Source organism: Anticarsia gemmatalis, chromosome 18 (genome assembly GCF_050436995.1).
Source record: "Anticarsia gemmatalis isolate Benzon Research Colony breed Stoneville strain chromosome 18, ilAntGemm2 primary, whole genome shotgun sequence".
NCBI classification, from domain to species: Eukaryota; Metazoa; Arthropoda; class Insecta; order Lepidoptera; family Erebidae; genus Anticarsia; species Anticarsia gemmatalis.
In genome coordinates, this window is record NC_134762.1 from 4,866,539 (window position 1) to 4,879,326 (window position 12,788).

The window sequence follows — 12,788 nt, forward strand, 5'->3', positions numbered from 1 at the left end:
TGGTATAGATGTGGTTAGTTTATCTGGAAGGTTACGGTTAATGTATAGATGACTCTGTCAAGCAGTCGTTGGGATTATTTCAGTTGCGCAATTCTGTATAGTCTGTACTGTCGATTATCGAGTTTGACATTTAAATTATTTGTACTGCCAAAATAGTTCATACGGAGCCCATTAGAGGCGCTTTACGAATCCGTGTAAAATTTATCGATAGGAAGCTCGGTTCTCGGTAATCGATAGTAGGAGATAATCGGGTTACTGAGATGGTAAAACAAGTCGTGTTTTGTTTTGTTTTTAAAATTGAACTATGAAATGTAGGCTCGTCTCGAGTATAAAGTTGAATCCTTGTAATACCTAACTTATAGGTAAATGCTTGGTAAGTAATGTTTGCTGAATGAAGAAATTTAATTTTAGTAAGGGTTTTTCTGTATGGAAATTCAGCGTAGCGTAATGAAATTTGTACTCGGTATTATTTTTTCCTCTAGTTGTCTTGTGGTTTCAAAGGTCAACGGTATTGACTAGGTGCATACCAGTCATCCCTTTATACTTTGAATACCTTCTATTAAATTATAAATGACTCAGCAGTAGAATAGTATATTTCGTAAAAAGATGACTTCAACAGTAAATTAATTGACATCAAATCGCTGTCAAAACCGCAATTTCTCAACAGTAAGTACGAATCAATAATCGTCTTAAGAAAATGGCTTGCCATGGATAAGTGGATGTTTCCCAAGCTATTGAAATGTTGACTATTTGGCGAATATTTCACGATTATTTCAGTCGTGACGATTAGTCAATGAAAATGTCGTGGGTCGCGGACACGAACCTTATTTGTTTTACTTTAGTTCCTTTCGAATATGCCAGAATGCGTTACACAAGGGCAAGAATATTTTAGTTTAAGATTTATTCACAAATCACAATAACTCCCATTCACTTCACTGTTGTCACTCAACGATTATAAGTTGTACTGTTTAACCTAACTTTGTTCTTTTCAGATGTTCTTAGGAGAGAACTCTTTAAAGGACTGACATGAGTTGCAGATTCTAACTCATTATTAGATATGTTATTTCTAAACTACACGATAAATTATCTTTGTAACCCCCGGTTTCTGAGTACATTTAACGGTAGTTTATCTATTGAATAGCGTTTTTTTAGTATGAGTTTAAACGCCATTGAATAGATAAACTACCGCTAAATGTACCTCAGAAACCGGGGGTATGTGAGTGAATTGTTATGTGCTTCGATAGTTTTTGAAGTACCAGTTAGCTGGTTTGATATCATTGGTTATAAATATTGCAAATGATTATTATTGATAGCGTATTTGTTGTTTCAATACTCTCTCTCTATCTCTTTTTGTTTGTTTAACTTTGTTCGTTCAAGAAGTTCTTTAGAGGAGAGATTTTCTTATAGGAATGACATGAGTTGCTGATTTTAACTCATTAGGTATGGGATTTCTAAACTACACGATAAAGTAACTTTGTAAGTTATTGAATACTTATGTGCTTCGATAGTTTTTGGAGTACCAGTTACCAGGTTTGATATCATTGGTAATAAATAGTGCAAATGATTATTATGGACATATTATTTGTTGTTTAAATAGTACCAAGAATAAAACTCCCTTATATTTTGCATCGCAAAATTTCCCACATGTTTTGGAACAAGTGTAATTAAGTATTATTATCTTACAAGTCAACGTCATCCTGACCTATAGTGCCCAGATGAGTGCAATTATCTTCAAAACTAGTTCATTCATACACCGACACAGATGAAAATCAACCTTAATGTGAAGTACTAAAGTTCATATTTGCAATTTTGTTAAGAGTTTAATTTATCGGATAATGCAACTACCCTACAATATCACACTTGGGTATTTGTAAGTCATAAATTCGCGCAATTAAGGCTTATCATAGTAGAAGACAAATTGACGCGGTATGATAAAGTTCTCAATATTTTATGCTGGTAAGTCCCAGTTCCACAACTCGTAAATAAATATCAAAATTTTGACTGTAACTTTATCGAGCAGATACGTTATCCGGCATTTATTTAAAAATAGTGACACTAGCAGTAAGACAGAGATTGTATTATTTGCAGGAATTATAAATCGCCAAAGGGTAAAAATGGAAGCCTACGTCGGACTGTGAAACAGACTACCTAGTACTACCTACTATTTAAAGGTCTGGAGTAGAATGGAGAGGTTCTTCGAATTTCATTCATTCATCATTATATTTCCTTTTGGATTTGACAGGTAAATGACTATGCCAGTCACTTTGATGAAATTTAATTAATAATAATTGATGAGAACAACGCAAAGAGCTTATCTAAACTTATATAATTTAACGCTGAAGAATTTCTTTGTTTGAACGCGCTAATCTCAGGAACTACTTGTTCCAATTTAAAAATGATACTGAGGCAGGCTTATAGGCTGTATACCATCACAATATGACTAATTATCCTAGAGCAGCATTATTTTTATGTGAAAACGGGAAAATTCCGCGCTAGTTTATGATAAAATGCAACTCAAAATCATTCACCAATTAAACATTTTTTATTAATTAAAGGAAAAGTTTCGTCATTGCGACGATTTCTGTCAGAATTAGTATTCCACAAGTAATTGCATTGAAAGACTGGCAACGCAGTTTGACTAATATTTAAGTCTGCTAAACACCTCACGTTTGGTAATAGTGATGAGTCAATGTGAAGTAATCATAACACGACGACGAAGCGCGAATGTCTGTGCTATTAGAATGGTTTATTTATAGGCTAAAATAAAGCCTATATTTTGACCAGTTCTGGATAAGTGTTGGTTAGTTTATCAGGTAGTTTTGACAGCAGTTTTCATTTGCTTTGACTTTATAGAATAAGTTACATACATAAAGAAGTAGAAAGATAATATCAAGCCTGTTATACCCGAAGGTTCAGGCAGAGGTGTACGAAATACACCCACGTTTCGCTATTAACAGTATAAGTTGCATGTAAAAGGGGGTCAGTCTTATCGGACAAGAAAGACCAATAGCACTTTGCCCGAATCGGGAATCGAACCTTGAGACCTCATTCGGTTACAAAAGCGCACCGTGTCACAAATACAAAGAATAAGTTATCCGGCATTTATCCATAAGCTATGAAACTGTCCCATAATAATTTTGACCCAAAATAATTATATAGGTACATATGTTAAGTTTAAATTTCATGAAATATTTCATCAATAAAACCTAGTAACCTTTGACCATGTGTATCGAATATTGGGTAGGTACCTACCTGAGTTGAAGAGGGCGATCACGGAAGCGTTTCAAGTTTTTATTAAAACTAATGGCTTTCGTCTAAAAACTTGCAACTTCAGTTTTTTTTTCTTTTTAAAGTGGGTTTTATTTTAAGTGTTAGCAAGGTCATTACCAAAAAAGTGAATTGGTATATGTGACGCCAAACAACTTGCACACAAGAAGTTATTTTAGAAAGCAAACTAAACGTAGACCCAGTGCAGAGGACTCTCGGTTGACTGTTCTACCAAACAAGCGATCGAAGCGCTATAGCCCTAGCCGTCGCGCTCTGCTATTCTTTCAAAGCAGACCTAGAAATCGTTCCCTATGATATAGCGAAATTGTTCAAGTTATTTGGCGGCAACTGTAGCTGTTTAAAAATTAATTTGGTCGTATATTATGCGTTCACTGTATGATTGTTGCCAACGATGTTACATAATAAATCTATCATTGTTCAATTTGTTGACAAACAAACGAGAGTGACGGTAATAATATGTAATTGAATGCGTAATCGAGCTCACTAGACTAGAAATAATGAGTAAGCAGAAAAACGTAATCAAATCACGGCGAATATTTATTAATTGCTGTTTATTTCCGCTGGTGTCATTAGCTTTTGACTTGATTACTTTGCTAGTACAACTATGAACCTAAGCTACTTAAGTAACTAAGTCAATTAGATGAATAAACAATTTATTGTACTAGTAGGTAGGTATGTAGACTATTTAGATTTGTTTCTATAGGTGCTTATTCATAGAAAAGATAGAAACTAAAGAATATAACACAACACTGTTTACTTGGGTAGAGTCTTTGCCTCGTCTTTCTACTAACCAAGACCACCAGTGGTCCGCAGAAGTCAAAATATGATCCGCGAATGATTTTAAAATTTTAAATATTTAGGATGATTATTACACATTATTTTTTATATTAGTATATAGGTATAGTGTTTCCTGCTAACAAGAATAATATAAAAGTGGTCCCGGACTAAGAAAAGGTTGGGAATCCCTGCTTTAAAGTAATCTTAGAAATCGTATCGTAATTTGTAAATATTTTTAACATAGGCCTTGGTATAATTAAGTTAACACCTACCTACTTTTATTGAAAAAATCTTGAATTGCGGTGCGGCAAAAACCGCGCACTTCGTTCAATCAAACTTTTTTTTATAAATCATTGGCACTGACCACAGACCAAGGTCCGAGGTCGAATGACCTTTAAAACTACCTGTAGGCCGTGGAGAAATAGAGAGGTCTATAGGATCTACGTTCCCGTAAATAAAATATTTTTTGAAGACCTACACTTGGACATTTTCAGTTATTAACATGCCAAGTAAAATTAAACTGCTTTTGCAAAAACAAATTAAAATGCAGGCCATTTTTGCATTTATAATGAGAACGGATCGTGCTGTACAAAATCTTACTTTAACGCGTAATCTAAGTGTGAAATTATGTTAATTCACAATCAATACAAGTGCAAGCCAATGACAAAATTAGTCACGTCACTCACGTTTCGCTCTTACGAAAGTCAATCACACAAAATATTCTATGGTAATTGAAAATATTTTAATATTATATTAAAACTGTGGTTGTCTTGACCGGATTGTTTATGAGAAAACATTGCAAAACTTAGTAGTACAATGACAGTTTTGCAAGGGTGCCGAACGAACCGGACAAGGTCTGACGGCAATGGACGACGTCCACGGCCAACTTCATGTTTTTTCTTAAACAAATTGTGAAATCTTGAACAGCTGTGAGATTCGTCTGTGCCAAATTCGGAGTTAACTAATCAAATGTTTCATTGTTATTTGTTAACTAGGTATTTGCTTTTGAATTCTCTCAGTTCAAATTAATTTTGATGGCTGAATAGATAACGACCTGTGTCAAAAAATACTCTTGATTAGATCGGCTCTTTTTGTTAGCTAAGTAAATTGAATTCACGAAGACAGGACTGGCTGTATAAACATCGTTTGCCTTGCCTATTTCGGAAAAAAATTAAAAAGTCTAATAAAAATGGAGGCAAAATAAGTATTTAGCAGATTTCGTGGAAAATTGGCAACAATTTAAAAAATTACATAGAGTTTGTAAAGTAAGTCTAGTTTCTGTAGATTATTCTTTAGTAAAGTTATCCAATAAATTAAAGCTACCGCTAATAACCGCTACCTTCGTTGCTTATATAACCAACTAGTGTTTGACTTGACAATTATTATCAAATTCACACGTTTTTTAACAATATCTATAGGTATGTCTTACTTTGTAGTTCTTAACTGGGCTAAGCTGGCGTATTTTAAGTGGTTAGTGTGATCATATTGGTTTAAGTACTGCCTATGGCCTAACTATAAGAATTTTATAGCATTTTAGACGTTTAGAAATTCAGAGTTTCGCAGTTGCTAAAAAAGATATAGGTAGGTACCTACATCGTTTTATTCAATGTTTTCCATTTCAACTTAATGAAATAAACAGATTAATTTGTTATTTTTTTTCGTATAAAAGTTAATTGTTAATAGAAAAGTCAATGTCAAATATCCGGATGGAAATAAAACATACAAAAATTTTAAATTTAAACTTACCAGTTTTTAAATCCCATGTAATTCAATAAAATAAGTTTCCTAGTACACTTGAGGGTAATGATAACATCCTTTCATAGCTGCAACATTGATTATCCATTCACAAACAATACTGCACCGCAATAATACCGCGAATTCACTACAAATAACACCTTAATTCAAAATTACTGACTTATAACGGTCAAATTAAAAACTTCTGTTCACTTATTGAGTTGTTTCATACTTATTGTCATTGAAAACTTAAGTTATTTTGTTTTTTTAAATGCCGGAACGCGTAACGATATTTTTAGAGCGAGTCAGTACAACTCCTCCGGCAATCTGCGACCGACTAGCACGCCGCGCCGATTCGTCGATGGAGCCAGCCGCTTGCCGCTTTGACTCAACTTGAATCTTGAATGACGGGTTGCGTTCGCGGGGGAGTGTTAACAACTTATTGATACTTTAACTTTAAAATAATTAACACAACAAAATAAGACTGCTTCTACTATTTAGGCTATTGCTACAGTTTAAAAACGAAAGCTATATGAAAATACTGCTTAATTTTTTTATTCCAATTAGTAATATTTTACTGCCATCTAGCGAATGAACTGAGTTAAAATAAAGTTACAGTAAACCTTACAGCGCTACCTAGCGGGAACTCGAAGTATTTTTCAGGCTTTAGCGACATCTAGTGTACATTTCTATTTTAGTGTAATAAAGGTCAAGCTTAAACACGTGATCTAGTGTGAAGCTGTTACGGTAGATGTCAGTGTGCACAAAATAAAACCACTATTATTTATTGATGCTGCCCAAAAACCCTTTATTAACTAAAAATATTATTCTCAATGCCATTATCAAGCCGGGTCGTTATTTATAATACAGGGAAATAAGCTTAAAATCTAATTTTTGATTACATAGTATAAGATAACACAGTTTATAATAGACTTAATTAAAATATAAGTAAGTAAATATTATTTGATTTTTAAATAATACCAAGACCACTTCTACCCTTATTATTAACGGGTGAACCGCTGCTGGTTCCAGCAGTTCCTCCAATTATTCTAAAATCTGGACGTTCGTCATCGTCAACATTTGATTCACTATGATAACTCAGAGGAACACGTGGTACAAAATTCCCGTTTCTACGGCTTTGGCTTGTCCCGACACCATCATTACCGTCTTTCTGAATTCTCTGTACAACCATATTAACTAAAGCTTTTAACACTGACGGGATAGATACTCTTCTTTTTGGTACTGCGTCACTTTTGTTAGGTACGCTGGGAGCATTCTTTTGTTCCTGTACAGTTTTGGGCGTAGAATTTTCATTAGAAGATTTAGATTTACTTGTAGTCGAAGGCGCGTCTTCAGGTTGCATAAGCCGCCTTTTCGGGCTTAAATCTGGATTCAAATATCCTGTTGCATATTGCCAGTCGGCAGGAAGTACAGAGTAGAACGAACTTAGGGGAAGGTTCTCGACCGGAGAACTCATATAAGAACTATCAATTGGAGTTATAGCAGGTGTAGACTGCGATTCAGCTGGGATCGGTTCATGTTTAACGGCACGGTACGGGCCTAAGGGATTGTTAGGACCCCAGTACGTATTCGGAGAAGTATCCATCAGGCTGTCTATCTTCGTGAAGGTGACTTTAGTCCTCTTTTCTACTGGGTTAACGTCTGAATTAGGTTTAGAATCAGTGTGACCTGCATCTGGATTTGAATCGAAATTCGTATTGACTTTTGTAACAATCAGATTAGAACGTTTTTCACTGGGTTTGTCTGTTTTTGAAGCGGGAGAGTTAGGACCTTCGTTTGGCCCCCAGTAAATATTTGATGACGAATCTAATTTACTATGAACCGGGGTGATTATAATGTCAGACCGTCTCTGGTTATTTGGGTTATAAACTGTTTCGGATTTAGACGTAGTACTGACACGGTTAACGACTATATTAGAATATTTCTCAGTGGGGTTAGGACTTACGTTAACCTTATAAGGAGCCTTGTTGAAACCTGGTACTGAATAAATATTTGAAGAAGAATCCCAATGGCTGTCAATTGGGGTGATAATCACTTTAGATGGATTGTTCTTAGGTGGCTTAATAGGTCCATTAGGCTTAGGACCTGGAAAATTGCTGGGAACTTGTTTAGGACCCACGAAAGAATTCGTTGAAGAATCCCAGTAACTATCTATTGGGGTGATAATCACTTTAGATGGCTTGTTCTTAGGTGGCTTAATAGGTCCATTAGGCTTGGGACCTGGAAAATTGCTAGGAACTTGTTTAGGACCCACGAAAGAATTCGTTGAAGAATCCCAGTAACTATCTATTGGGGTGATAATCATTTTAGATGGCTTGTTCTTAGGTGGCCTAATAGGTCCATTAGGCTTAGGATTTGGAGCATTGCTGGGTATTTGAGGTCCTTCGTAAACGTTTGAAGGAATATCTCGATCACTGTAGATTGGAACAGCGAAAAGTTTGGATTTCTCTGTGGCACCATCAGGTGTAAAATTAGGAATATACGCGGAACCAGAACTAGGTCTTGAGTAAGAATTTGAAGAAGAATCCCAGTAACTGTCTATTGGAGTAATAATCACTTTAGATTGCTTGTTCTTAGGTGGCCTAATGGGTCCATTAGGCTTAGGACTTGGAACATTGCTGGGAACTTGTTTAGGACCCACGTAAGTATTTGTTGAAGAATCCCAGTAACTGTCTATTGGGGTGATGATATCTTTAGATGGTTTGGTCTTAGGTGGCCTAATGGGTCCATTAGGCTTGGGACCTGGAAAATTGCTTGGAACTTGTTTAGGACCCACATAAGTATTTGTTGAAGAATCCCAGTAGCTGTCAATAGGCGTGATAATAACTTTAGATGGATTGGTCTTAGGTGGCCTAATGGGTCCATTAGGCTTAGGACCTGGAGCATTGCTGGGTATTTGAGGTCCTTCGTAAACGTTTGAAGGAATATCTCGATCACTGTAGATTGGAACAGCGATCAGTTTGGATTTCTCTGTGACACCATTGGGTGTAAAATTAGGAATATACGCGGAACCAGAACTAGGTCTTGAGTAAGAATTTGAGGAAGCATCCCATTGGCTGTCAATTGGAGTGGCAATTATTTTAGACTGCTGATTGACATACGGGTTATTGATTATATTCGGTTTGAAATTGGGAACATAATTAGAAACTTGTTCAGGTCCTGAATAGGCGTTTGAAGAAGTATCCCACGTATTATAGATCGGAAAAGAGTTATAATTAGATTTCTTAGTATCAGCTTTAGTACCAGTATTAGGTCCCAAATAAGTATTTGACGAAGAATCCCTCTGACTGTCCAAGTAAGTTGGCTCAAAGGTTTCAGGTTTAGGAGAAGAAACGATGTAATCATTCAAAGAATAATCTTTCTTGCTATAATATGGACGAGCGACTAGCCGCGGCTGTTCGACATTAGCAGGGCTAGGGAAAAAGTTGGGTCGCGGTATTGGACGTTCTTTAGTTCCAGTATAAGGTAAGTAGTAGGTATTAGAAGAAGTATCCCATTTGCTATCAATAGGAGTTATAATGACTTTAGATTGCTTGTTGCGTTGAGGACTATCGGCTGAACTTGAATGAGTTCTGTTGTGATCTGAAACATCTCCCCAATAATTATTCGTTGAAGAGTCCCATTTACTGTCAATTGGAGTGATAATAACCTTTGATTGCTGGTTACTAGGAGTGTATATAAAATTTGGACGAGGTTTTGAAGGGATTTGACCTGGTCTATTTGCCAAGTAAGTATTTGTCGAAGAGTCCCATTGGCTGTCAATAGGTGTTATGATGACTTTAGAATTCTGGTTGTAGTTGTTGTTAAAATTAAATTTAACTTTGGAATCGTGTGGACGTTTTCTAGAACCCTGTGGTTCATTTACATCTTGAGATTCTTCGGGATAATGATCTTCTTTGTAGTGTTTATCACGATCGCGGTGATGCTTACGATTGTCATTTGTTTTACGTCTCGCCTCATTGATTCCCCAAGGGTAATTTGGAGTTGAATATCCTGTGATATATTGGTATCGGTCCTGGTATTTAGATTCAGTATTCGTATAAGACATCTTGTCATTTGTATATTGTGGTTTAGACACACTTACAAAAGGATTGTCTGCGTTGGAAATTGGAATCGAGTTAGGAACATAAACAGAACTTAAATCAGAATTTCCTCCTTGTCTTCTTGGTAAGGAAACATAAGTTTTTCCCAAAGGTATCACGCCTAGGACTTTAGGAGGATAAACGAGAGATACCAGAATTCCTTCTAAGTAAGGAGAATCTTTTGGTAAAGTAAGTTTCTTTACTCCTTGCAGCGCTTGTTGGTACGTCACAGGACTGCCTATTAATATCGGCCTTAATTGGAGGTTATGCAAGTCAATTACGGCTCCGTTCGAATCAGTTATTACCCCTTTAGAACCAACCTGCATGTTGTTTTCGAGTAATGTGTTTTGTACTAAAACTCGGAGAAGGGCTGTGTCGATAGTCGTCGTTTCTTTTGTATTTTTATTAAGGGTTTTTATGTCTTTGAATGTCACCATTTGGCTATTAAACCACTGGTCGAATGTCGAGTAATTATTTTCAGGTGCTTTCGGTTGTATTTGTTGCTTTGATGCCCATAATTGAGCCTGTGGCCTTGGACCCAATGGGATCTGTTGATTTAGACCCCAGAAAGGTATCCGTTGATGTGAACCCCAGTGAGGTATATGTTTTGGACCCCAGTGTATCCGTTTTGAGCCCCATAGTGGAATCCGTGGCTTTGGACCCCATGGATAAGTTTGTATCTTTGCTCCAAATGGTTGACTTGGAGCAAACGGACGAATCTGGTGACTGGCGACTATTGGACGCGTTTGCAGGGTAACCCCCCAGGGATTTATCTGTTGACTTGAACCCCAAAGTGGAGTCTGCGGTGTAGGACCCCATTGAAGAGGCTGCTGACTTGGACCCAATGGGTGATCCTGCTGATCTGGACCTAATGGCGTTGCCGATGGAGTTGGACTCCATAGTGGAGTTTGCGACGTATGATCAGATTGATGGGGCTGATGACTTGGATCCCATAGTGGAGCTTGCGGCGTAGGATCAGATTGATGGGGCTGATGACTTGGATACCATAGTGGAATATGCGGTGTAGGACCCCATAGATGAGGCTGTTGACTTGGACCCAATGGGCGATGATGCTGATTTGGACTTAATAAGCTTGCCTGTTGATTTGAAACCCATGGTTCTAACTGTGGTTTAGGACCCCATTGATGATTCTGATAGCGTGGACTTTCCTGATTTGGATCTAATGAATAAGTTTGTTGACGTGGAGCCGGTGGATGTGCTTGCTGCTCCCACGGATTTATCTCTTGACTTGAATCCCATTGTGGAATCTGCGGCCTAGGACCCCACTGGTCAGCCTGTTGGCTTTGAGCCAATGGACGATTCTGCTGATTTGGACCCAACGGATCCCATGGACTATGGATTTGGTACGTATTAGCTTGGTTTTGTGGCTTCTGCCCTTCAAAGCGTGTGGGCTCAAGCTGCTGACTACCAGGGATTGGGAGTTCTTGATGATTTCCCGAATGTGTTGGTCGTTCAACGCTAATAATCTTTTGTGGATAAAAGTGATGAGTTGTAGTCTTCGTCACGTAATTTTGCTGTTCATACGTATGCTTGTAACCGTTTTGATGGAAGCAACCTGGCTGTTTTTTATTCTTGCAAACATTTGTAGGGTGTCTTACATAACTTGAGTGGATTTGTGGCTCTGGCGTTGGGCTAACTTTCTTCACCACGCCCGCGCTGTATCCAATGACATCAGCTGGTACGTCTTTGACTCCTCCAACAGCATTTATCTTAAAGATCTGAGGATTGTCATGGATTATAGAAGCAATGGAGTCTCTTCCGCCATATTTTAGCTTGTCATATACCCCAATAGGTATGTTAGGTATTAGAGCTTGTTTTGCAGCATCTGGCGTGTAAAGTGTAACTTTACGAGAGTAAGGGTCTCTGTAGATGTATACTACCAGTCGTTCGAGACCCTCTGGGCTGAAGATTGGTGGGTATATGCCCTGTCCTCCCGGGAAACAGGGACATTGATTTAAATCACTGACTCTTCTTATTTTCACATCATCAGGCCACGGCTTTTCGGAGTTACTGTGAATGGTAGAATATAATAATGGAAAAACTATATGGAAAAGTAATTGATGGCATTTTGTAAAAAGTGAGTGAGCTTGAGTCTGTAAGAGCTTGTATTACGTAGAGTGGTGTCATGACTAAAGTAACCAAGACTTTTGGGCTGTTTTAAAACCATTGACGATGTACAGTTGGACACTATGAAGAAGAAAATGTTTATACAAAACGGTTGTAATATGTCTTACCTTAATAATAAGTTACAAAACAGGAGTAAAGATATCTGAAACAAAGCGGAAACTTATTAACGGAATATTACTTTTTACTCAGTAGAACTACAAATGGTTGGCTTGATAGTGTACAAAATTAGTATATTAGATTTTGCTGTAGTAATATGTACCTACCTTCTTAATATCTTTAAGTAGGTAGGTACATATTAAATAGCGTGGCAAGGCCTGACAACTCCCTCGTCCGACAGATGACATGAGTGAAAAAAAACATTGTCTTACCGGCAACAAGCTCATGTCGAAGAGCTGCAGGACATCACCTTACAAATTACATATTTCCACCCATCTTACTGCTTACAAAATACCTACATTGTTTCATAAGTTTCATATTTATAGCAAAACAATAATTAGTGCACTAATTAAATAATTTGCTACAATCTCACATTTAGTGAGGTAAATCCATTTGTTGAGGATAAGAATTTAAAAAATGTTGATTTAACGCTTATAATGAACTAATTTAGGTATCGAACAAATTGAAAAATCAAGCGACTCTTATTGAGAGACAATTAGCTGGTATTTTTTTTCTCGCTTATTAAGTTTTGACACGTGATAATAGTTGTAAACCTTATTAATACAACACATAAATATTTTA

At 36.9% G+C, this 12,788-nt stretch overlaps 2 protein-coding genes across 3 annotated transcripts in view; both read right to left on the minus strand.

Moving 5' to 3' along the window:
* The window catches only part of tsl (membrane-attack complex domain containing protein torso-like), a 68,792-nt gene extending 62,606 nt beyond the window's left edge, over positions 1-6,186 (minus strand). For both annotated transcript variants that reach the window (XM_076126015.1, XM_076126014.1), the window contains exon 1: positions 5,812-6,186. The gene's annotated coding sequence lies outside the window, so the exon portion shown is untranslated. The remainder of the gene's footprint in view (positions 1-5,811) is intronic.
* Positions 6,187-6,579: 393 nt separating this feature from the next.
* Positions 6,580-12,509, minus strand: LOC142980609 (uncharacterized). The gene is made up of 3 exons (XM_076126084.1): positions 12,419-12,509; positions 12,158-12,192; positions 6,580-11,933 (listed from the first exon to the last, which is right to left on the minus strand). Exons 1-3 carry the CDS (start codon positions 12,431-12,433, stop codon positions 6,770-6,772), a joined length of 5,214 nt encoding a protein of 1,737 aa, XP_075982199.1. The 5' UTR covers positions 12,434-12,509; the 3' UTR covers positions 6,580-6,769.
* Positions 12,510-12,788: the final 279 nt, after the last annotated feature.